The sequence below is a fragment of the Paramormyrops kingsleyae genome, chromosome 15, assembly GCF_048594095.1.
Source record: "Paramormyrops kingsleyae isolate MSU_618 chromosome 15, PKINGS_0.4, whole genome shotgun sequence".
NCBI lineage: Eukaryota > Metazoa > Chordata > Actinopteri > Osteoglossiformes > Mormyridae > Paramormyrops > Paramormyrops kingsleyae.
In genome coordinates, this window is record NC_132811.1 from 2,395,415 (window position 1) to 2,421,197 (window position 25,783).

Below are 25,783 nucleotides of genomic sequence, written 5' to 3' on the forward strand. Positions count from 1 at the left end.
TATCTATCACTGGTCTGTTCTTCATTTGACTTTATGATGAGTTTGCAATGAGGTCCCGGCTTGTTTGTAGTTCCAAAGCGATTCTAAAATCTCCCCAACTAACGAGACTCAATCAAGCGCTGATAATCCTCTAGCTCCCTCTGCTGTTACCATCCAGAAGTTCATCGTAGCTTTTTGTTATACTGCACAGTAGACGCGACTGGAAATATAGATGCACAAAAATGTAGCCGTTTCTGTTTCTATCCAGTGAAGCACGTCACGTCCACTCTAGACCCATGTTAGTGATATTAGGGATATTCACATCATAGCATCATTAACTAGATGAATTACTAAGTACGTAGTTTGTCACTTTTTGCCATTTGCACTGTGGTCAGTACTTGCATATTTATTTATTAAAGCAGTACTTTATATTTGATATCTATTTATTATTCCTACATCTCCAATCATTGTTTACTATTGCTTTGTGTGCCGGTGTATCTCTCCCCCGCACTTTTCCGGTCTATCCATGCACTTGAAATGAAACGGTGTTTCGTTCTTATCATGTCAAGTGGTTTGAATGACAATTAAAGCGAAGAGAAAAAAATAAGTATAACAGAACTTTTATTGTAAAGATTGTAATACGGGATTTTTCAAATCAATGTACCCTTCAGGGCATATTAGATGTAGATGTATATCCTTAATAGATGTGTAGATGTAGATCCGTTATTTGTCACATGTAGTTATAGCTGCCACAAAATACAGTGAAATGATTTTTCTGGCAATAATTACCCCGGCTGTGCTATACATACAAAAGAAATAAGTACCAACATCACAGAAAGATAAAGTGCATATAGTATACATAACTCACATAAGTATAGATAACTTTGCACTGTGAAAGTATAAATATAAAGTATAAATTGCACTGTATACAGATTGCACTGTGAAGATATAAATCTCACTGTAGGTGTGCCATGAAATGCAGATATGCAAATATTTTATAGCTATGGAAATGGATAGTAGAAGACTGTGTGTGTGTGTGTCGTTGTCCATTATGTGCTGTGGTTGAGGAGTCTCACTGTTTATGGGTAAAAACTCCTCCTAAACCGTTCAGTTCTTGACTTCAGGCTGCAGAGGCGTTTCCCTGACCTCAGTGGCCTGATCAGTTTGTGGGCGGGATCTGCACCTTTCAGCATAGATGTCCTAACGGGCTGGTAGGTGCAGATCCCGGGCCACCAGGATCACTAGGGACTCTAGCCATCCCACCCACAAACTGTTCAGGCCACTGATTACACAAAATTATTACATAATTTTAATATTGTTGTTGATTTCTTTTTCTTTATTTTGTGAATTCATTTGGACCACGTAAAACGAGGCGGCGAAGTTATTTTCCAGAGGTAGAGATTTCAGGTACAGAGAGTACAAATCCAGACCAGGATTTTGTTTCAACCAACCAGTTGAGTATGAAGAGCCACAGTCACGGAGTACTGAACTAGTTGGTTGAAAAAAAATCCTGGTCTGGGTTTGTACTCTCTGGACCTGAAATCTCCACCTCTGTTATTTTCTCAACTCTTGAATTTGACACGTCCTCTATACCCTCCTCTACAGCCAAATATGCTCTGCGTCCAAATGCCGCATCACTGACTTAATGATTTACTTAGAAAATTATTTGATTTTTTTGCTCAAATTCTTAAATTAAGTGTTATGGAGCAGCTATTGAAATATAATCAACGTTCAAAGGTAACTACAAGCGCGTGTCCGTTTCTCCGGATGAACAGCCTACATGTCCCAAGCTGCCTTTCGTCCGGAAATAGCGCAAACACAATATCCGGCGCTTCTCAAGGGCATCGAGCGGCTTCGTGGTTTTGCTGCGCTCACGTGTTGCTGTAATAACGGTTGTTTGAGCAGCATATTTGGCCTTGGGGGAACCCGGTTGGGAAAATGGATGGGTTTGGTTCTGATTTCTCATCAAGCGCCGGATCAGGTAAAATGGATACGGAGCACATAATGGAGCAAGTGAAGGTGCAGATTGCGGTGGCAAACGCACAGGAGCTCCTGCAGGCAAGTACGACCAACTTTCTAGACCCCAGTTCTGGATTAATTGCAGAATTATGGCAAGTGATCGTAAACCCAGTAGTGCTATGAGTGAAATGTGCATGTTTCTAGTTATAACTCTGAATAACTACCATCTTTTTTCTGACTAGTTATCCATTAACCTTGCTTGTGATTCCACTTCACTTTTCATGTGTATACGAGCTACATTATTACTAGCCATTGATAGGATACCTCGCTTATATTTTTCGGTAGACAAACTGAATTGGAACTAAACTGTTGACACAATTAATCTCAGAGCGAGATTCACATAAATCCTAATGTAACACGGAGTATCTTATGTTTCAGAGATTGACAGACAAATGCTTTCGTAAGTGTATCGACAAACCTGGGGGGACGCTGGACAACTCTGAACAGGTACGGTATCTCTTATACCTACCGCTGTAGTAATAATAATAAAAGAACTAATACTAAAAACTTTGGCATCTAGTGCACGATCAGCGTTAAATTTGTAACGTTACGATTGCGTTTGCAGAAATGCATAGCCATGTGCATGGATCGGTACTTGGACGTACGGAATACCGTGTCCAAGACCTACAGTTCCAGACTGCAGAAGGAACGGGCTCGCATCTGAAGACCGCCGTCCTCTACCTCCGTGCTTCCCCCTTTCACTGCACAGATGATGAGAGTTCGGCGCCGTAGCACACAGACCTTTACAGCCCCATATTGGACATTTGTCCCCCATTTGTGATGAAGATTACTCTTATCCTTTGTTTCATCTCCTGGAACAGAGGAGGATAAGTATTGTAATTAAAGCAGCAGGAAGGGCTTTGGTGGACCCTTGGTGCAGTGTTCCTGGGAGTCTGCTGCCTAGTCCTGTGTTGTGTAAAGTGTCCCCCTATGAAGAATGCCAGACATCACCATGTGTGCTCAACAAATCTAGTTTTAATCAAGGGGGATTCATATTTAATGTTATATTAAATATCAGGGTGCTGATTAAAAACAAGACTTTGTCAACAAAATATGGTTCATGATCTTTCTGTGGCAACGCTGGACATTTTTCCATGTTATTTATGGAAGATGGTTAAAACATACCCTCAGGAAGACATTTAAATGGCATGCCTGTGATTTTTCTATGTACTAAATTTATTTAAATAAAACTTTTAGCCAATATTTGAACAGTAACCAGTGTAATTTGCAATGTGCCTCTGTTAAGGTACACAAAACCAGTAGGTTATAGAAGGGCTAGTCATTAGCTGTGTAGCATGCTGACGTGTTATGTCCATATGACGTCTGAAAAGCCTGGGCCTTTATTTAAACCACCCTGATTGGTAAAGTATACTTGGTGTGACTCAGGTCAGACAGCAGAATGTGCCATCATGATTCAGTAGCTCACCTGAGTATTTTCTTTGTAACAGCAGCTCTCACTATAGAACAGGCTCGGAATGGCTGATTTAAACCATAGAAGGAAGTTTATTTGGCATTCCCACAAAATATACTGAGGATATTGTGTTTCCATTAGTACTGACCTGACTGAAATTCGTATTTAGTATTTCATCATGTAGAAAAATCACCGTTGCATCCTTAGGCTAATACACAGGCAGGTTGTTTGGCTAGAAGTTATGTAGAACCAACACAAATACTCCAGCACTGAGGAAGTGGTTACAAATATCTGAATAATAGCAGTTAATATTGTATCTGGATCAAACAAAAAAAAAATCTGACAATTCTGCTACTTTAAACATTTAGATGCAATAAATATGAAAATAAATACAAATATTGTAACAGAGCTCATTGCGTTGTAGGATTTTGTCCATAAACCTTCGACAGCCTAAATGTTGTGTGTGACATTCACTTAATATTCTGATAAAAACAACAAAAAAACTGATGGTACACATAATATGAGATAAAATAGCAAACAAAGCTCAGGGTTGGAACAGAGTATGGGATTAATGTTGCCTTCTTCATGAGTGAACCTTAAAAAGGCATTTGGCGGGACAACCACTCTCTGATGGCGGTGACCCGAACGTAAACTCCAGGGAAGCCGATCCGGCCACAGCCGTGACCCCAGCTTGTCACCCCGGCGATGAACCACCGGCCTGAATGCTCCCGGCATGCCAGGGGGCCCCCGGAGTCTCCCTGCAGCAGAGCGGCAGTGCGGTCAGTGCTGCTTTAGCCAGCGGACACCTCACTGTCGCCTGGGGCTGCCGCCTAATCCAGTGATGGCCAAATGAAGCCTCCTGAACCATTCGCTGTATTTTCTGACCCCACTAGATGGTGCTCTTGGTTAACTTTGGGGCATGCCTTGAGCCCTTGAACCCCCATTATGATTTGCCAGCTAGGTCCTGCCAACGTGATTTCACAGGGTACCACTGGGAGACGCAAGTGCACAACTGGAGTTCATGGTATGGATTTAAGAAGTTTCACGCTTAGCTTTGGATATGCAGTGCTGTGCAAAAGTATTAGGTAGTCAACAGAGGTGAGTAGCTCATGTCCAGAGAGTAAAAGTCCAGAACAAGATTTCGTATAAACCAACCAGTTGAGAACTCTTTGACTGTGACTATATACTCAACTGGTTGGCTGAAACAAAATCTTGGTCTGGACTTTTACTCTCTGGACCTAAAAATGCTTTAAGCCAATGGGTCTCATGCCTGTTCCTGGAGGACCCCCTGGGAGAATGTTTTTATTCCAACCCTACCTTAATTGGGCTCAGATGGGCCTTAACAGAGTAATAATGAATGTAGCAGGTTGAAAGCTGTGTGGGTTGGAATGAAAACAGGAACAGGAAGGAAACCCACCGGCTTAAAGCTATTTATCTGGACAGTAAGTGTGTATTTGCTTAGAAAAAACACAACTTGACATTAGGACATTTGCAGATTAAGAATAGCACAACAAAGATTAATAAGAATTTCTTCTGTTCTCCAAGAAGTTACTGATATTTTGGATGGCTAGATGAACAAGGATCATTTAAACATTTTCTTTGACTGCCTAAGACTTGCGCAGCACAGAACTGTAACCCTCTTAAAAAGGACCAGAGGACTCATTTCACGGCCAAATAATCTGCAGCCCACAGGAACAGTAATAAGCAATGCCAACACTCTGCTCACCAGGCGCTCTGCTCACCACGCGCTCTGCTCACCACGCGCTCTGCTCACCACACACTCTGCTCACCACGCGCTCTGCTCACCACGCGCTCTGCTCACCAGGCGCTCTGCTCACCACGCGCTCTGCTCACCAGGCGCTCTGCTCACCAGGCGCTCTGCTCACCACGCACTCTGCCTACCATGCAAGTGTCGCTGCCGCCTTCCATGAAACCTGCACACATCATGTTTGGCGTGAGGCCTCGTCCGTACACCTGCTGGCAGTCTGGCTGCTCGATGACTCCCACCTGGGCCTTCTGCAGGAGGGCAGTCAGCGCTCCTAAGGGTCCCGGAGAGAGGAGAGCCGCTCACAGCATCAGATTCCTGTGTCCCACTGCCGCGTGAAAAGTGCACGCAGCATTTCCATCCCACACGATTATTTTGTTAAAAATTTCTGATTAGTATTTCGTAAAACACACATGTCTATGCATATATGTGTGTGCATACACAGCATATATACACATATACACAAATATATACAACTGCAGAAAAAAATTAAGAGACCACTCTCCATACAAAACTGCATTTTAAATCCTGGTTAAATCGTGGTTCTGCTAGCTGAAGGCTATGCTGAGCAGCAGGTTGCTTCCAGGTTCAAAATTTCTAAGAGAGCAGTACACAAGAATGAGGTGAAGCAGGAGACAATGGGAACGACCACAAACCAGCCAGGTAAAGGGCGGAAACGACTTTCTTAATGCCGGAGATGACCACTCACTTATCCAACAGTTTCTCATGAATCAGATGATGACATCAAGTGACCTTCAAAAGGAACGGGAAACATTAAGTGCAGGTGTGAAGTGCACTGCTCATGAAAGCAAGAATCCTGGTGGCCTGGAGCTGATTGGCTGGCTAAGTGGGCAGGATTGTTGCCTCACACTTTCCAGGCTGAGGGGGTTCCTATGCTACCTGCGATAGGCTCCATCCCCCCGTCATGTGACCTTGTATTGGATAAGTGGTTGGAAGACGGCTGTGTAATATAAACAGACATTAAGTAGAGCCAGGCTGCTTTAGCGGTATTTTGATTCAGAGGATTTGCAGACATGTAGGTCCTTCCTGCCTCTAGCTGCATGTTTGAACACAGTTACGGACTCACCTCCCTCCCTGAGGGAGCCCCAGCCCCCAATGTAGCACTCGTCAGTCTTCTGAAATCTGTGCACGGCGGAGGGCAGGCAGATGGACTGGATGGTGTACGACTTCGGGGCCGGGACCGACAGCTCCAGCAGAGCCACGTCGAAGTTCATGTTGCTGCTGTTGTAGTTTGGGTGCAGGATGACCCTCTGGAGAGGTATGACCAGCGCCCCTATCCCCGAGCGGACTACTGAGCCCAGACTGACCGTCCAGCCAGCAGGACTCTGGTTGCTGCGTGTATAATGCAGAGGATGTTACTCACAAATGCCCTCTGGTGGCCCAGTGTCTAATGACCAGGAGCACACACAGGAAACGCACAAACACAAACTCATCAAGTCAGTTAAGTGGTAGGTGATCAGATCTGATCCTGTGTTCGGAAGGTTGCAGGTTCAAATCCCCGATTCTGCAAAGTGATTTCACTGTTGGGCCCCTGAGCAAGGCCCCTAACCCCCCCAAGGTCTACAGCGGCTGACTGACCCTCTGCTTTCTGAAAAAACATACATTGCTTTGGATAAGAGAGTCTGCTAAGTAAGTAACATGTGAAAAAGCCCCAGCAGGGTTGCAGAGTGAGGAGAGCGGGCCGGCAGTGGCCTGTGTACCTATAGAAGCAGTGGGCAGCAGTGAGGAGCCACTTGCAGTGTATGAGTGTAGCGCCACAGCGGTGGGAGCGCTGATGCTGCAGGCTTCCCATCCACGGGAACTCGCCGCTTCGCGCCATCACTCCACCCACAATCCTCTGGGGGCCCACAGATGGTCGACTGCCACAGTCTGCATGGGCCGGGGCACAGGGCTGGAAGTGGTCAGTCAGTCACCTTGCGTGACAGACACTCAACCACCTGTCTACTAGTGAACTGTGGTACCTTTCACCTGCCTGGCGGGGGCGCAGTTGAGTCAGGAAGGTGAGGGGGAAATGACTGAGGGACATACTCACCGCAATTCATCTCATCGGCTTTGTTGGGGCAGTCGGTGACCCCATCGCACTCAGGGTTGACCTTGCTGGTGCACACGTCTGCTGCACACTTGAAGTTACCGCTGCAGTTTACAGCTATAAGACAGAGATATACGGAGAATACATTTAAGTATATTCTCTAATTCCACCTCTGAAAAACCAAAATAACAAAAAACTTAGGACTTAATCATTTCACAAGTGAATATTGGTGGAGTGCCTTGGCTTTGTGGATGAGTGATCTGTTACCGGCTGTGGGAGGTGCTGTGGGAGGTCTAGCAGGCCGGCTGACCGCGGCGGTCGTCATGGGCGCCGCGGCCGCGACTGGGATCGCTGGGACCAGGCTGGAGGCCGTCTGCCTGAGGATCCAGTTACGCAGCCTGGTGACGCGGGAATAGACCCCGGGCTTGTTCATCATGGCACAGCCCACTCCCCAGCTCACCACCCCCGCCAAGAAGAAATGCCCAGGGGCCTCCTCACACACCAGGGGCCCGCCGGAGTCTCCCTGCGGCACAGTCAGACAGACACACGGCTCAGACACAGAGCGTGAGCACAGGAAAACCGCAGGGCTGCACGCGAAGGACGAGACCAGCGCCAGCGAACGGCCCGTCTGGCCAGAGCTTCAGTGCATTCAGTTCTTCTGCAGCAGCCAGATGCTTCCACCGAAAACAAGTGCTGAACTATAATCTATAACAGTTGCTGGGCATCCTCATCAAAGGCGATCTATGCAATGATATTTACCATGTAAATATGAACCTTTGCTATATGTTTAGGGATTTCTCAGAGATATATCGATTTGTGCAGCACTTCCTTTTTTATCAATCCTAAAACAGCAGTTTGTGATTAAAGGGATTTAAAGGGACTGTCCTGCTTTCGGCCCATTGGTAAATAATTGCACCGCATTACTGTGACGGGGCCACAAATACTCTGATTCTATGTATAAACAAGAAAACAGACATTTGAGGGTCACCTGACAGGAGTCCACCTTGCCCTGCAGGAAGCCAGCGCACATCATGCTGCCAGTGACGGCTCCCTTGTAAACGGACAAACTGTTGCACACTCTGGAGTCGATGATCTTGACCACGGCTTTCTGAAGGGTGGAGGGCAGCTCAACTGTACGCAGGCATGCAGTGAAGACAGAGCTAAGGCCAGTACGAAGCCAACAAGCAAGTTAAACATTTCAAACACAGACCTGTAGCATATGCCGGTGCAGGGGGGTAGGGGGGTAGAGGGGTAGGGGAAAAACAGGCCCTTAGTGAATTTATCCCACAGTGTAGTGTAACTTGACAGTGTTAAACTTTACAGTGTTAAACTTGACAGTGTTAAACTTGACAGTGTTATCTACAGCAGCACTGTTCATTTACTCAGAGTGGTTTGTCCTATATCTCCTTGGCCAAGACATTCACTGAAGTTCAGCTCATTCATTTCTAAGTTACTTCTTGTCCAGGGGGTCGTCTCCCAAAAGTATGGTTGCTAACTATGTTAGTAACTACGTTAGCAACTGCTAAATAAATAAAATGTGACAAAACTCCAGCAGGCGTGCAAAGTGAGGAGAGCGGGCAGCCAGTGGTCCGTGTAGCTACTGATGCAGCGGGCAGCGGTGCGGGCGGCGCTACGTTAGCAACCTGCATGGTTGGAACCATGCAAGCGAATTGTTGGGAAACGCCGTTTGGGAAACGCCCCCCCCAGTTAGTTTTTGGGAAACGCCCCCCACGCAGTCGTGCCCTGCAGGTGGCAGGTGGCAGGTGGCAGAGTCTGGCACCATCTTGCGGACACTCACAGCTGAACTCGTGGAGCGCTCCCCAACCCGAGACCATGCACTCCTGGCCGGGGCTGAAGACGTGGGCGGGAGACGGCAGGCAGATGGGCTGGACGTATGGGCTGAAGGTGAGCGGCGTCTCCAGCTCCACCACCGTGATGTCGTTGTTAATGGTGCTGGGGTCGAAGTCCGGAGACACGATGATGGACGAGATGTTGACCACTCTGGACTTTGGCTCCTGCCCGCTTATCAAGGTGGCCCCCACCAGGGCAGTCCAAGATCGTGGGTCTTTATCTCTGTGGCACGAGGGGAGGACAACAGGGCAGCCATGACGGTCACAGAGCCGGACCTAGCGGAGATGCGGCGTTTCAGTTGGGCGCTCGCGGCCGCATACCTCTCGAAGCAGTGAGCCGCGGTGACGAGCCACTTCTCGCTAATGATGGAGGCCCCGCAGGTGTGCTGACCTTGCAGCCTCAGGCTGACCTGCCAGGGCAGCTCCCCCCGCCGGGCATCCACACCACCCACCACCCGGCTGCTCATGGCGGGACGAGTGCCACACGCTGACGAGGGAAATTACACTCACTGTCTGTACAAGTGCGAGTACAGGTACATTGTAAAGCTTCTGTTCTCATATCCATCTTGGTATCCTTTAAGGCACTAACACACACACACACACACACACACACACACACACACAGACACACAGACACATAGACACAGACACACACAGACACACACAGACACACAAAGACACATAGACACAGACACACACAGACACATAGACACAGACACACACACACACACACACACACACACACACACACACACACAGACACACAGACACACAGACACATAAAGACACATAGACACAGACACACACAGACACATAGACACAGACACACACAGACACACACAGACACACAAAGACACATAGACACAGACACACACAGACACATAGACACAGACACACACACACACACACACACACACACACACACACACAGACACATAGACACAGACACACACACACACACACACACACACAGACACATAGACACAGACACACACACACACACACACACAGACACATAGACACAGACACACACACACACACACACAGACACATAGACACAGACACACACAGACACACACAGACACACAAAGACACATAGACACACACACACAAAGACACATAGACACAGACACACACACACAGACACACACACACACAGACAGACACACACACACACACAGACACAGACACACATTCACACAGACACATAGACACATTCACACACACACACAGACACACACACACACACAGACACATAGACACAGACACACACACACATAGACATAGACACACACACACACACACAGACAGACACACACACACAGACACAGACACAGACACACATTCACACAGACACACACAGACACACAGTTAATAACCCTGTGAAGGAGGTATGAGATGGGGGGAGGGAACATCATTTCCAGGTAGAGATACTCACCACAGTGGGCTTCATCAGAACCATCTGCGCAGTCTGTAACGAAGTCGCACTCAGGATTGGCTCTGGTGATGCATTGCCCGTTGTCACAAGTGAAGGTGTTGACAGGACAACTGCCTGAAGAGACAGAGTCAGAGGCTGAGGCATGAGGCTGAGGCACGAGGTCGCTGTGAAGGAAAGCGGCGACTGCCCCCTCTCACCTCTGCTACCTCCAGTGTGATAGAAGGACTTCCCACTGGCTCCTGTGGAAATTGAAAAGAACCATGTTTATAATCAATCAAGAGAAACAAGCACAGTGTTAAATGATAAATTACATGGAAGGTTAAGGCTCCAGCCACCTTATAGGTCAAACCTACTCAGCACAAACCCTGTACCCACTGGCAGCCATGTACCCACAGCCCGTCCTCACTGGCAGCCCTGGACTCACAGCCCATCCTCACTGGCAGCCCTGTACCCACAGCCCGTCCTCACTGGCAGTCCTGGACCCACAGCCCGTCCTCACTGGCAGCCCTGTACCCACAGCCTATCCTCACTGGCAGCCCTGGACCCACAGCCCGTCCTCACTGGCAGCCCTGGACCCACAGCCCATCCTCACTAGCAGCCCTGGACCCACAGCCTATCCTCACTGGCAGCCCTGGACCCACAGCCCATCCTCACTGGCAGCCCTGTACCCACAGCCCATCCTCACTGGCAGCCCTGGACCCACAGCCCATCCTCACTGGCAGCCCTGTACCCACAGCCCATCCTCACTGGCAGCCCTGTACCCACAGCCCATCCTCACTGGCAGCCCTGGACCCACAGCCCGTCCTCACTGGCAGCCCTGTACCCACAGCCCATCCTCACTGGCAGCCCTGGACCCACAGCCCGTCCTCACTGGCAGCCCTGTACCCACAGCCCATCCTCACTGGCAGCCCTGGACCCACAGCCCGTCCTCACTGGCAGCCCTGTACCCACAGCCCGTCCTCACTGGCAGCCCTGGACCCACAGCCCATCCTCACTGGCAGCCCTGGACCCACAGCCCATCCTCACTGGCAGCCCTGGACCCACAGCCTGGCCCTGCTCACTGCAGACTTAAAAAGTACCATGCAAAATGATGGTGCTGATTTCCCCATACTGCGGAATCACCAGCGGCCGGCCACTGGACGAGGCATCCAGGCCCACCCTCATGATGTCTTGAATTAATTCATCAGAGTATTTTCCTGCTTTGGACATTCTGAAAGTCAGTCTCATGGTCGCCATCACGCTGTTATTGACGCTCCTGGATGAAAAGAGACAGGACTTATCTACAGTATCGCGTTCAGTCACACCAGGGATTCAGACAGGAGTCAGTCCTCTGACATGCAGCCATCCCTTGAGTTTGGTTCATAACCGTTTATGATAAAATCAACATGAAGGGTATTGACTTACCCATAGGTTACAACATTACTGTCCACAAAACGATCAGCTACTGGCGAAGCGAGGAAGACATTTCTTATCTGTAAATGGTTCAAATAAAACATTTTTTGTTTAAAAATTACAGTAAAGGCCCCTAATCCTGACTAGAATAAGCAATAAGAACAAGGGCGTAACTTTGGTTTGAAGATCGGGGGGGTAGAGGTCCGCACCCATTTAGGGGGAGACATGACTATGAGGGGGTTGTATTGGCCTTGACATTTACACCCATGGGTTAGAAGACGGATGGGCCGTTTCTCTGGAAGTTGATTCTAAGCCTTGATAAACATGCAGTGATCTCACTAAGAGACACGAGACGGGCCCAGACTCCAGGGTGATCCGACCTTGGTCTTCAGAGTGGCGGAGAGCACCATGGGTGCTGTGGCTGCCTCGTCCTGCAAACTGGGATCATACCGGAGACCTTTCAGCTCCACGGTCTCCATGAAGTAATATTCCTCCTGCTTCAGGTGTGCTGAGAATTAGGGGGGAAAGAAAATCCTGCAGACTCACAGATACTGTCAGCAAGAATAAGCAACATTTGATAACTAAGTCAGTTTCATTCACTAAATTAGCTGAAACTAAATTACTTCAACTAGGTGCAGAATCCTTTTCATTACCGATCATCATCCCAGCAAAGACCCCAGTGATGAGGAAGATCACAAAGAATGCCAGGGCAGTGACCCTGCAGCGGCGGGTGGTAGAGCCGGCCAGAGGAGCTTCTGCCAGCTTTGATTTCTCCAGATACTTCTTCATCTCCATTGCAGCATCGGAACTGGAGTATTACCTCTAGAGAACACTGGTCTAAAACAGAAATAAATACCCGAAACAGTTTCCTCAAAGCATCAAACGAGTGCAGATTTATTTATCCTAATTTTACTTCCAGGGCTAGAATTACTCTTGACCCGATTTTGGTTGGTCGTTCCTGAACTCACAACGCCCTCGGCACACTTACTCATGTCTAACAGTAGGTGTCGCAGCAGAGCGACGTATCGAGTGAAATACCAGAGAGAACAGTAGACAATTTGAAGACACTGACCCTCTTCACCCCGGGCGGTTGATGTGGCACATCAGGGAATACGGAGTTAAGGTTGTTAGATAGCATTCTAAAAGCGTTTTAATTATTATTTTTTTGTTTGTCGACCATAGGTGGTATTTAATTATGAGGTGTCAGATGGTAAGCAAAACTATTCTGACAAACCTGTCAGAAAAGACGACATGAGCTACAAAATCATCAAGCAAATAGCATTTTTCACCGTATATTAAATTGCTTTAAATTGTTTTGGTTTGCTTGGCAGAGTGGGCATCTAATTATGTTCAATTATAAGTTATATTGGTAGTCATACTCTGACCTCCAAAAGTCATTAACTACAGTACGTGGGCAAATATATAAATCCGTTTGATTTTCTTTTGCTGTTATTCTCTTATTTGTAAAGTCAAAATTAGAGACTGACAGGACACTCAAGGCAGATTGATTGACTGTTGTGAGGCGCATCTCCAACGTGGGAGTAAAGACATGTTCGGTGTAGGTGGAAACACGTAGAAATGTATAGCTACACAGCATAGAATACTCATCAAAAAATGATTAATGCTTCACTTTCTTTAATTCTGCCTGAAATGCCAAAATACAATCAATTACATGCAATGCGGCCTCCAAACTACAAAAACGATTTGTTTTATTCTTTCTGACCGCGTACGGTGCATATTTCAGTAATACTAACGCAGTTAATACGAAGCAGGCCTATTTTTGATACCAAAACATATTCAGACTACTTCATCCTTATTAAACTATAAAATTTGGCAAATGTTATACAAGCTTCACAAATATGTACTTGAACAAAAAACGGGTAAAATTATTAACATATCTCTAAAGTGGTTAAACATGTTCAGAGATTGTATGAATAAGAATATACTTACCTGTTTCAGCGTCTTTTTCCAGCGTGTCACTGAAGCGCAAAGTATTCTTTCAGCTAGAAAGGTTTCGGGACAGACCAGCTGAACTCAGCAAAGAAACTATCAAGACCACTATTATGTGCCTGACCAGCAGATGGGCGTCTAGGTAACAAAGACGGGCAGGTATCCTGCTTTCCGCCCGCAGGAATCCCCCGGGCCTCCCCTCCCACCGTATCGCGTTGCAAATTCAGCATTTTCTCGTTTTTTAAGGAAAACAAACATGAGACGATAGCGGTCGAAGAGGTTAATTTCATGTTGCACGTAAATGAGATGCTTTAAAACACAACGTTGTGAAGTTCGATTGCAAAAAGAAAAGGTGCGCAGGTGGCCGCGTTCGCTTCGCGCTTCTACACACTGACATTTATATGTCGATTGAAACGTGACACACGACATTACTGATAACAGAAACCAGACCGATCCCGAATCACGCCATCGACGCATTTCTGCACTTGGATGCCTATACGCCCAGATAATTGGCCTAGTCGCCATGGGCCAACGTTTCACATCAAAAGCGTTTACTTCATTTCCCCAAAAAGGATAAGCCCAATGTTATTTGTATTAACTTGGCTCAACTCTCTAATCTGATGTAGTCTTTAATTATTGTAACTGCAAAGTAAGCTAACTCCTTGTTATTTACAATAGGGGCGACTGTGCAATCTTACGGTCTCAACACAATCTTCGTTAATACAAAAACAACGTAAACTAGTGTTTTCATCCAAAATTTGGTATTACACCAGATTTTCTTCGGTAAAGTGATGTTCATAATCCACTGTCCTGCCTCCGTCAGCGCCTCCTGTGTAGCTACTCCGCCATGACCCAGCTCTTACAAACAAGTGTAGCATTGACATTTCCTTTTTAATTACAAGTTGAGTAAAAGAACAATGCGGTAGTATAAAACTCTTTCCGATCAGAGCAGCAGGCGTGTATGTTAATGCTTGGAGCGAAGCCCACAGACTCACAGGCTCTCTGCCCAGATCTCTTTACATCATTTAAGGGGATTCCATTCTTTCTTCAGCAATAAAAATTCCACATTAATCAAGTTTCCGTTATTTAATATCCTTCCACGGTGAAAAATTTTAAAATAATCTTACAGGTTTCAGTTTTTTCGGATTCATAAAACTCATAAATATATTTATTGGAAATAGGAAAATTCAGCAGAAAATTCACACCTGACATCGTAATACTGTGTTATGTTCTGCTCCATTCTGACATTACAAATGCTACACAACAGAAACAATGTAAAAATGTCATAACCTGTCTTTGTAAACGTCTAAGGCTGTAGGTGGACGTGTCTGATCTAATATGTTGATGTATATCAATTCATAACATCGTATTGATAAGGAAATTAATAACAGCCTATTATTATGATTATTGTTAATATTAGGCCTCATAAATAGAAAACGCATGTATTTAGTTGATTCAATAACCGGCAAAATACCCACATGTATCAACACCAGCTCCGCTCAAACGGACTTTATATACCGACGTTACTTGGTCATTCACAGAAATATAACCACTGATAAGTACCTGTATTGGGCGCTGGGGATTAAAGAGGTTATTGAGACTAACTGCCAAAAGTATTTTATAAAATATAACGCCGCCCCATGGGATTCCATAGAGGTGCCGGGAGAAGCACAAGCGCCTCTTTGTGAGTCCGCGCGCGGGGAGGCATGAAGCGCAACACTTCGGACACCGCCGAGCGCCGCAGCCGCAGCCAATCAGCGGCTCTCTCTTCTTGCGCAATCAGAGGGACGTCAAAGCGGTGACGTCAGCGACCGCTACGCGACATTCCTAAGAACTGAGACTGAATAACGCAGCTCCCGGTGCCAGAAAGACACTATAAGCCCGCCTGCTTGGTGACAGAATGAAAACTACGTTCTCTCAAAACATCGTTTTGTCAACACCGGTTATCGACTGCTAAATATTCAACATTTACAAAAAAGACTAAAAAACACTAGTAAGTAAAACTGCTTTATTGTAGTCCTCTGCTGAGGTATATAAAACCACATGGTCCGCTGCAGTCCATAAGTTAGTTATACCATTTTTTTTCGTTATATAAGACTACACTGATGGGGGTGTCCATAAGACAGTCACTCAAACCCAAATGATTACAGAAAAAAAAATCTATGACCCTCTTTCCCAACTAAATTGTACTGCCGCACAAAAAGGAGTTTCGGCAAATCAATTTCCGGACTTGTGTTTGTGGCAAAAATATTACAAGCAGCATTAAGCAGAGTCCCTCTTTCAGTATTCAACTGCAATGTCATAACCGAGGAACCGCCACCTAGTGTAGAACATGAGAATTACCGACATGACAAAGAACAAACCATTTCCGGTCTGTGGAAGGACGCCGGGCCACGAGACTCATAAGTATGACAAAAACAACTTATAAAAGTGATAGCGAGACACTCAGTGTTAAAGAATATTTACGCGTATTGGTAAAATAATCCTCTCACATTCCAAATGTGCATAAAGACACTGACTGTAGCCAAGTTTGTATTATATATGAACAGCAAATGTTACATATTCACAATGTACAAATGTTCAAGTAGCATCTGGTGTAAATAAGTATAAAACAAAAAAAGGTAGCAGGTGTAACACTCCTACTCGCTGTACACAAACCGGCTGCCTTTGGCTTGGTGACACACAGCCCGCTCGGTAACACAAACACAGTACTGGTGCGTACTGCTGAACAATAAACGCTAAAAGTAACAGACAAACTATGAAAGCACATCATAAATACAGTATTCAGTTTCTAATATGTCAGTTTCACACAGACATTCAGTTTCAAACCAAGAAATCTCACTGAGGCCAATATGTAACTTGATACAAAAACTGAGGGCATAGTCTCAGTACAGTTAAAAACGGGGATTAAATACAAGCATGTTGAACTGCCTTATCAATATAAGATACAGGTACAGCTTATACTGAGTGCCGTTATCAAAGACGTAAAATATTCACATGCACTGGTACCGTGGCCGAATAAAGAGGAAAGAAGCTGGACTGAATCTGCCTCGACGAGAGACAAGCCGGTTTTCAGATCCCAGTTTTGGGGAAAAGACAGTGCTCTTTTTAAAGGGTATTCTTGCATGTCCCTCTCTGCATAACAAAGCTGACTGGATTCTAGTATGAGCACTGGAATTTTGTGGGGGTGAAGGTTAGTAATGAAATGAGTGATGGGGGCATCCAGCTCTGACTGAGCATGGCACGCAGAAGGTAGGGGCCCGCCGCTGGGTCGACGGACGCCTTTCTGGGTCGACTCCTTGGCCTCGAGCCGTCCACGCTTCCACCCCTGCCACAGCGAAACGGCAGCATGCAGTGAGGATGTACGGAGCCCCGGCCTGCAGGTTTGCTGCTGCTTGTGCTTGTTGTGTGTGACTTAATTTTCCAGGCCTTAGAGCCTCCGTTTAGTACAGCTTTATTCGGTCTGGACCTGCTGCCAGGTCCCCCTTCCCTCTCTTAATGCCACATGTGAAGTCTTCATGATTTGTAGTCCACTTAAGTTCATATTGTTTCAGTATACAACAGCTTATCCATTGTGAATAGGAAATAATTAAATTAATAAGAAACTGGCATCCCACGCCACTGTCCCTTATTCTGATTGGCCGGCCACATCTGTAGGAGGTGTGGTCTCCTGCAGCGGAGGCGGGTCTTCACTCTGATTGGACACTTCAGCACCATGCTGGTCAGAGCTGCTCAGGGTTTCTTCCGCGGGCGGCTCTGGGGTCTGAGTGCAGTTGATCGGTGCCAGCACTATAGGAGGCTGAGGGACATCTTTCTGTGAAGTGCAACAGAAAACAAGAGTCACGCAACAGCCGAGGGGCATCTCAGCTCTACGCAAGGCCATGAGACACAAGGAGATTCATGCACACAAAAACAGTTACAGCAAAATATGAATTATTACAGCAAAATATTTATTGTTAAAAAGGCCAGCTGAGAAACACAAACTATAAACAGCTCACAGGGGAATGTTATTCTCTAAACCGGTGTCTCTCAAACCAGCCCTCAAGAAACCCCAAGGACTGTTTTGAGGGACACGGCTCTAAACTTCTGGCCAGAAAAACAAGTTAAATGTGTTTTGTGAGAGTTGGGTTTTACTCAACTTTAATTTCAGTTACTGTCAGTCTTAATAACAACAGCATTTTCTGAAGGCACTCATATCAAACTGCTATTCACCACAAATCCACTTCCTGTCCAGAACATGTGCAATTCCTTGCGCCACAGAGCCACTGTCAAGCTGGTGAGGAGTGTGCAAGGCACCAGATATAAGAGAGCAGGCTGGCCCATCTGCATCAGAGCCAGGGCCACAAATGTGATGAGCAGCCCGATGCCATAGGCTGGGGGAGACAATGGCAGACAGACGTCAAGCACCCAGGTTAATACACAGCTGACAATCACCATTATACACATTGTATGAAATAGCGTTTAACAATGGGCAGTATCAACTTATTACTGTTTTTCTGTATACTTTGCTGTACAAACTATATACTGTACTTTATCATTACGGTTTACAGCTCCTTTGTATTGCTATACATTTATTCATCCATCCATCCCAAATATTTAATACAAGAAATATTAAAGGACAAACAGGCACCTTTCGGTATATAACCTTAAGGCATTAAGGCAAAGTTTCATTGTAGACAAAAACATCAGAATGTAGATTCTCCCACTCTGCCCAAGGGCTGCAGGTTCACTTACCTATAGTGCAGGCCACAAAATAGATCTGCGATGAGTGCATCACTATGTCAAACCTGTGACAATAGGCAACCAGAAGGCCTTGCAGAAAAGCACAGAAAAACAGAGTTAGCATCTATGCGTGAATTTCTATGCTGTCCGACTCCTGATGAATAGCTAACTGATCCATCACTCACTTTCGAACACTGAGGATTAAAAAACACACAAACCGATGTGGAAACACTTAACTAAAAAAAAAAAAGAAAAGGAAAATTAGCAATGCGGGGCGCTTTGGTGCATGGCTGATTTTACCTGGCACTAAGATGTCCCCAAAGCCCAGCAGGGAGAAGGGTCGGTCACACAGGGCTAAGGGGGAGAAGTTCAGCCTGGGGACCTTAAGCACCATTGGGAGCTGTGCAATCAAACCACAGAAAAACGCTACAAAACCCAAACCAAGAAGGCATCCCCAGTTACACAGTGCAGTAACATCATAAACATGTATGCATCTTCATTTGGCCATGACTAGTTGAGGCTAACAGGTTGGGCCTGATTATGTGCATGAGGTGCCCCCCCCCCCCCCCCCCCGGTATTAAGGAGAACGCGTGGCAGCCCAGCACACAATAGCCCCCGGAAGGACTTACTTTCTCGTGCGTAGAGGAGTCCGAGGGGCCTGCAGCCACCTCGACCATTATACTTTCTCCACTCTGAACAGTATGCGGGGAAAGAAAACAAACCAATCCTGAATCTCCGAAAGCAAAACACTGGGGGGGGAAAGATGCTGTGGGTGGGGAGCAGCTTGAGGTTACCTTCGTGAAGAGCGGCGTTATAAACACAAAGAAAACGTCGTAGACGAACAGCACCATCAGCAGGAGAGTGCAGGCCTGCCAAAGGGCGGGAGAAGAGGCCTTAGTGTCTCCACAGCGCCGCCGAAGGGGGACTGAAGCCAGTCACACGTGTCCTACATCTCTACCATACCTGTTGTGTTGTCACATCCATTGTATTTATTAGCTCGAGTCACCACCATGGTAGTAATGGCCAAATGAACCTTCGTGAACCATTTGCTGTATTTTCTGACCCCACTAGATGGCGCTCTTGGTTTGCTTTAGGACATGCTTTGTGCCCTTGTTTGAACAGAGAGCACCATCAATTGATCAGAAAATACAGCAAATGGTTCACGAAGCTTCGTTTGACCATCACTGTTTTGTGGGTACCCCTAGCTATGGGTCAGTGTGTGCATGTTCTCTATTTTTATCTATTAGCTATTATTCTCGTTTTTCCCTCTCCCTCATGTGTTGCACTTTTCTTGTTTTTAGTCTATACTTTATGTATATATACACACTACACCGCGGTCCTGGGGAACATGATTTCATGCTACTTTATGCTGTGGATAGTATATAGATGGCATGACAAAGATCCCCTTGACTTGACTTGAGAGGGACAAGAGAAAAGGAAGCTGGACAGAGGACAACACACACCTTAAAAGTGGGCAGCCTGATTGTTTTGAGCATGTAAAGGCAGAAGGCGATTCCCAGCGCATCCTGTAGCACCCAGGCCCACCTACAAGCGAGCACGGCAGTTTACACGGGGGGGGGGGGGGGGGAACCAACAGATTAATCACAGCAAGTAAGAGGCTTAGCAGGAGCAAGAATGGATAATAAAATTTATAACCAAGTCATCGTGTCTAACCAAACACCAACGGAGAAAGCAGTCATTTAAAAACAATATACGTAAACACAAGAGGCTAGCAAGCGAAAATAAACATGTCATTTTTTATGATTAAATTAGCTGTATGTATACTCACTGATCCTCATTCCGGAAAAATCCCCAGGTGAAGCTGACGCCTACGCAGAAGGCCGCCAGCAGCAGCATTCGCACCTGGGGTCTCTTGTGGCAGTAGGGCAGGCTGTTCCCCGGGATCCTGCAGGGGAGGGGGGCGCAGGGGGACACGCTGGCATCACTGGAAGAGCAGGCACTGGTTTGGAGGGGGGCAAACTGCGCACCCGACTGTGGGCTCACCTGCATTTCCCAAAAGGAATCCTGCGCACCAGCGGGCACAGACAGCTGTACAGGCCAATGGAAGCGGCCAGGCAGAATATCCCTATGATCATGTACACTGGAGGGTGGGAAGAGAGGAAGTCAGCCTGTAATTCAAAATCTAAAAGTAAGCGGAATGAAAACAGGGGGGCAATGTGGGGGGGTGGGGGGACTGCCCGTTACCCAGGTGGTCGTAGAAGAAGTAGAGCAACACGAGCATGGAGCAGCACATGACCACGAAGACGCAGATCATGATGGGCGTCACGTCCACCGTCTCCTCGTCCTGCTTCTCAGCGCCGTCGTCACGCTTGTGCTTCATGTAGCGCCTGCGGGGGCAGACGGCGCTCAGGACGTCATGGTTACGCACGTGTCCCTGGGAGACGAGGCCCGGCAGCCCCGCGACCCCAGAGGGCCACACTATGAAGTGCGTTCACTGGCCTAGTGGCTTTTCTTCAGCTTTTGGGTTCCTTGAATGGCATCTCGATTTTAAGCGGGAATGCTTCGCTATGGTAATTTATGCTGCACGCCTACACAGCTTGGTGGTTTAAGTGCAGGATTTCGGATAAAAATAAGTTCAAATCCCGCCCTTTCACCAAAAAACCGTGGCCTAGACAGGTGCGGCCCCTTGGACTAAATAGCAGGAAAGGGTGATACCACTGACTTGCTTTTCAATCCGATACAAATAAAATTTAATCAAATGTTTTTATCCCGAGACCAAAATTCATTGTCAGCACCCTAGTATTCAGTTGCCAGGGGAGGATTAAATTTGGCAGGGAGCAGGGGTGCTCATGATAAAATATTACCTACCTCCAACCAATCAAAAGGCAGCTCTTAGCTTACCTCACTAGTTTACAATGCCGACACCACGCATAGAAACCCCGAGTTAACTCTCCGAGAAGGATAAATGGGACTAGGGTTAACGCTGATCGTGGCAATCAGGGTTAGCTAATGTGGCTCTATCAAGTTAACTCTGGTTAGCTGAAACGTGTTTCACAATACACTTCCCAGGTAACTAAGCCAGTAAAAATTCCCCAATATATAACTGGCTAGTATAAACATTACTTTGCATAGTGCCTCTTTCTAGGAATGCAAAAATAAACACAGAGCGTCAGTTTAAAGAAGAATCATTAAAGTATTCAATCAATCCATCTACCCTACAGCAAAACATCAAATCCCATATATCACACAAATACAGGAAATGGACTTCACACATCTGAGAGGGGAAAAGGTTCTGTATATTTTACCATGACATTACATTTGGTTGACTTATGGTTAATGTTTAAATATAGATTTTCCATAATAAGCTTCAGCACATTTTAATTCTAAAATTAGTAAATACACCAAGTAACACTGTTCAGCCGCTAGTCTGCGTTTCTATAGCAACCCAGAGGCTGTCGGAGTTTCACACTTACTTCTTGATGTCCCGGCTGCCTGCCCAGTAGCCGCCAACAGCCACCGTCCCCACAGCCATGACGAAGATGATCACCATGTTGTAATCCAGGACGGGCTCGTTCGGTGCGTACATGGCCACCTGCCCCCCCTTGCCGAAGGTCTAGAGCGAGCGGGGAAACGCTGTCAGGTCTCGCACGGGGGGCCGGCATCACGGCCAGCGGCACCCCTGGCATACCTTACTGATGTCCAGCATGTCAGAGTAGCTGAGCAGAGCCACAGGGATGTCGATCTCCTCGTACTGAGTCTTATTTCCAGCAGGTGGGGTCTGTAAGCAGACAGAGCAGAGTGGGACTGAATGAAAGCACAGACCTTATTACATTTTAATTGTGTGTGTGTGTGTGTGTGTGTGTGTGTGTGTGGGGGGGGGGGGGGGGGGGGCTAGGGAATATCAATATTTTTACATAAATGGCAGTACAAAGACCATTACAAATATTCAGCATTCTGCTACTATGATCTGCACAGATACACTTGATGTAAATATTTTCAACTTAGCAACACGGTGGCTAAGCAAACAACACTTGTCTTATACCTCCAGGGTTCGGGGGCTTGAATCCCACCCCAACTCAGTGTGTGGAGTTTGCATGCTCTCCTTGTGTTGCACAAGTTTCATCCCACAAAGACATGCAGTGAGGTGAACTGACGTCTTTAAATGGCCCATAGCGCGTACGGGTGCGTGAGTGGGTGACTGACAGCCTGCCTGGGGTGCTTTCCTGTCTTGAGCCTTATGCTACTTGGCACAGAGTACAGCTCCCAGCCACGCTGGGGGGACGATCCCCAGTAGAGTTATATTTCATTCACTTATGACAGCACTGCCTGACAGCTGTGGGGCGGCTTCAGCACACCGTGATGCCCGTAAACCCACTTCCTCACCAGCCTGTCTTTGCTGACGATGAGCAGCCCCTTGGCGCCGTTGATCTGTGCCAGCCTCACTTTCTCGTAGAAGGTGCAGTTGCCCCGCAGCACCATGGGTATGCGGTTGGCAAAGCCACCTTCGGGCACCTCGGAGGATGAGCACAGGACGGAGGCCGTCAGGTCGTGGATCTGCAGGCGGGACTGAGAAATGCACGGACACATGAAAGAAATCCTCAGGCGAAGGAACCTATGAAAAGCAATCAGCCTAAAACTGGCCCCAGAGGGACACCTAATTAATTGCCTGGATGATCAGAAATAGATTTGACTGTATTACACAAAATGTCTGCTTTGTGCAAGCTTTTTAATAATATCTATGATAAGAGGTCTATGATAGTGAAGCGCTCAGAGACTTCGATGAACCCTGCTTGTGGGCAGACCTGCAATTAACATTGGCTCTCATGTCATCACCAACTAACAAAAACAGTCATTACACTTTTTATAGGCTTACATGTATGATTTAAAAAGACAATGCAGGGAAGACATGCATTGCTACAAATATACAAGATACTTCCTGAAACACATTTTTGGGGAATTAACAGGAAGCTCAAAAGGCGACAACACAACCTCAAAAATCCAGGGCTGCTGACTTGATTCCTGCCCCTAGCTCTATCTGATGTTTTCTTGCATGTTCTCCCAGTCCAGGGATGAACTGCCCATTGGGATTATAGCCAAATTACCAGGGGACTGTACATGGACCAGTAGCCAAGGTGTGAAAAGTATGCGAGAGGGGTGTAATTTCCAGGTTTGCTTTTTTCCCTCCCCAGTCCATCCCAGCTACAGCCTAAAAACCATCTCATTTTGGCAAACCAATGTATTAAATGTCCTTAGTGTCCAGTTGTGTTCACTGATGAACTGGCCAGGGTGAGCTCACTGAGACACAAAGGAGATAACTGATTATGGGAACTGCAGAACACACAAAAAATATCTGCTTACAAATTTACTATGACAGATACTGGTTACCTAAAATATCCAACAATACAGATTCAGCACAACAAGTATCAGCCATAGTATTGTACAGCCCTCTGAATAAAGGATATCTGGGAACTATCAAGCACAGTGAGAAACGGGCACTAACACACAAGAGCACGCAAACACGGAAAAGGACCCCCTAATGTCTTAAGCAGCACATTGTCATCTATACCCACAAGCCCCTTAGACTCCAGAACTGACAGGACTACAGTTGATTTAATTCCTCAAAACACAAAGCCTTCCCTGACAAGTGATTAAAGCCAGACACCGCATATGCTAACCTGAAACTGGCTCTTTGGTGTCATGTATCATCATCTCATTATGATCAGTGTCAAAATCAGGCTGGTCTTGGGAGTAAGAGCAGTCCATCCTCTTTCTGTAAATCTCATTATCCCCTCAGTCAAACTGCTTGCTTTTCACTCACACAAGCAACCACATACACTTCTAAGAGGAATTTAGTACTCCAGTCATCTCAGCAGGGGGGCCACTAGAGATTTCGGGGCCCAGTAAAGCATATGATATTGGGCCCCCAACCCAGACCAATCTGATTACATCCCATTGCTTAATCTCAGAAAAGCTAGCAATCCTTTGTATGAAAAATTGTGGGAAAACACACAGAAGGTACCTTATCCGACAAAAACTACACAGCCAGAAAAAAAAACCATTATTAATATGTTCTGTAGACTTTTTCCACATGTCGTGAAACTTCCAAAACATTTAAACCATTATGTACTGCACAATATGAATGTTTACTCACAGCTTTGTGGAGGTCCTGAGGTAAACGGGCCCACTGCGAGTTGAAAAAGATGCAGTAGTCTTTGCCCTTACTCTTGGCTTTGTCACTGAAATGAGCCATGCCATGTTCCCCGAGAGCCTGCAGGACCAAGACGGACACATGGAGTGACACCCAGTTCTGTAACACGCATCTGGCAATGCGGGGCGCCGTCTCCCCGGACGCACACCGTGCACAGCCAATGCAGCACTTATACAACGAGATTTAGTCTGCGCTCCCGCGACAGTTTTAATAGCAGACATTTCCGTTTTGTGAATGGCCACCCTATAATGGACACTTACACCTGGAGACCATTTATTAACTGTGAATCTCCTGAAAGGGGCATTGATTCGCACGGAGGATTTGGGTGGCCACCTGACGATCTTAATCCATAAAGGACAGATCATTCTTCTCCCCATTAACAGAATGGGACTAGCTGGTCAGCTCTACATCACCTAATGCCAACTAGTTATTCTCTATCGAGCCAATAAACACTTACTAGCGACATTAAAAGACGTAGCGATCTATTCACATCATACATATAATTTGACCGGAGCAAAAGAAAAATTCACATTTTTATGAAATGGTAACATTACCCAGACAGCAAATTAACATCTGCTGGCCAAATATAATAGCGAACTGTATGTTGCAATAACGTAGCAGCTAAACAATATCACTGTAGACGGCAGATCTGCGAAAATCGCATATAGAAAGGAAAAATAAATACGATCGAAACAATGTTGCTTTTAAAATTGGGGTATTTCCAGGCCCTTTGGTTTGTCATCTTAGCGCCCCCAATCGGCCGTACATTTCTTCCACCCTTAGGAAACATTGAACACCACAAAAACCAGTGGTTTTATATAGCGGAAACTATATGTGTGGCTTTTGAAAAACCGCAATAAGTTAACCACCTCACCTGTTCCACCAACAAAGCTCCAAAAAACAGAGCTATCGCGTCTTTCATGATGCCTGCCTTCTTTTATTGCCGTTCCCCCCCTACAGACTCAGACGCACAATCTACCAGCTGTTTGCCATTCCCAGCCTGCTTTCCGCAGTGCTTTTTTCATTGGACGATTTTAA

General features: G+C 46.4%; 3 protein-coding genes across 5 annotated transcripts; 1 reads left to right on the forward strand and 2 right to left on the reverse strand.

Annotated features, from left to right (window-relative positions):
• The first annotated feature begins 1,728 nt into the window (after nt 1-1,728).
• timm13 (translocase of inner mitochondrial membrane 13 homolog (yeast)) lies at nt 1,729-3,050 on the forward strand. Its single transcript, XM_023843815.2, has 3 exons — nt 1,729-2,037; nt 2,377-2,445; nt 2,564-3,050. The coding sequence occupies exons 1-3, from the start codon at nt 1,918-1,920 to the stop codon at nt 2,660-2,662; spliced, it is 288 nt and encodes a 95-aa protein (XP_023699583.1). The 5' UTR covers nt 1,729-1,917; the 3' UTR covers nt 2,663-3,050.
• Nucleotides 3,051-3,509: 459 nt separating this feature from the next.
• Nucleotides 3,510-15,709, reverse strand: tmprss9 (transmembrane serine protease 9). 2 transcript variants are annotated; one of them, XM_072700121.1, is made up of 16 exons: nt 15,418-15,709; nt 12,558-12,741; nt 12,285-12,412; nt 11,917-11,984; nt 11,592-11,767; nt 10,710-10,751; nt 10,513-10,626; nt 9,396-9,561; nt 9,023-9,297; nt 8,213-8,355; nt 7,492-7,747; nt 7,228-7,341; nt 6,896-7,064; nt 6,262-6,527; nt 5,312-5,448; nt 3,510-4,167 (listed from the first exon to the last, which is right to left on the reverse strand). In XM_072700121.1, the coding sequence occupies exons 2-16, from the start codon at nt 12,697-12,699 to the stop codon at nt 4,006-4,008; spliced, it is 2,358 nt and encodes a 785-aa protein (XP_072556222.1). In that variant the 5' UTR covers nt 12,700-12,741; nt 15,418-15,709; the 3' UTR covers nt 3,510-4,005. The 2 variants fall into 2 exon arrangements, with proteins under 2 accessions (XP_072556222.1, XP_072556221.1); XM_072700120.1 differs by having other exon boundaries at nt 13,855-15,709.
• A 664-nt stretch (nt 15,710-16,373) lies between these two features.
• On the reverse strand, nt 16,374-25,758 carry sppl2 (signal peptide peptidase-like 2). 2 transcript variants are annotated; one of them, XM_023843813.2, is made up of 15 exons: nt 25,620-25,758; nt 24,689-24,805; nt 22,921-23,103; nt 22,226-22,315; nt 22,011-22,150; nt 20,782-20,924; nt 20,581-20,677; nt 20,366-20,482; nt 20,040-20,121; nt 19,371-19,445; nt 19,206-19,268; nt 18,877-18,976; nt 18,589-18,666; nt 18,067-18,227; nt 16,374-17,668 (listed from the first exon to the last, which is right to left on the reverse strand). In XM_023843813.2, exons 1-15 carry the CDS (start codon nt 25,665-25,667, stop codon nt 17,483-17,485), a joined length of 1,680 nt encoding a protein of 559 aa, XP_023699581.1. In that variant the 5' UTR covers nt 25,668-25,758; the 3' UTR covers nt 16,374-17,482. The 2 variants fall into 2 exon arrangements, 1 of the variants encoding a protein (XP_023699581.1); XR_002842007.2 differs by having other exon boundaries at nt 17,540-17,668; nt 17,994-18,227.
• Nucleotides 25,759-25,783: the final 25 nt, after the last annotated feature.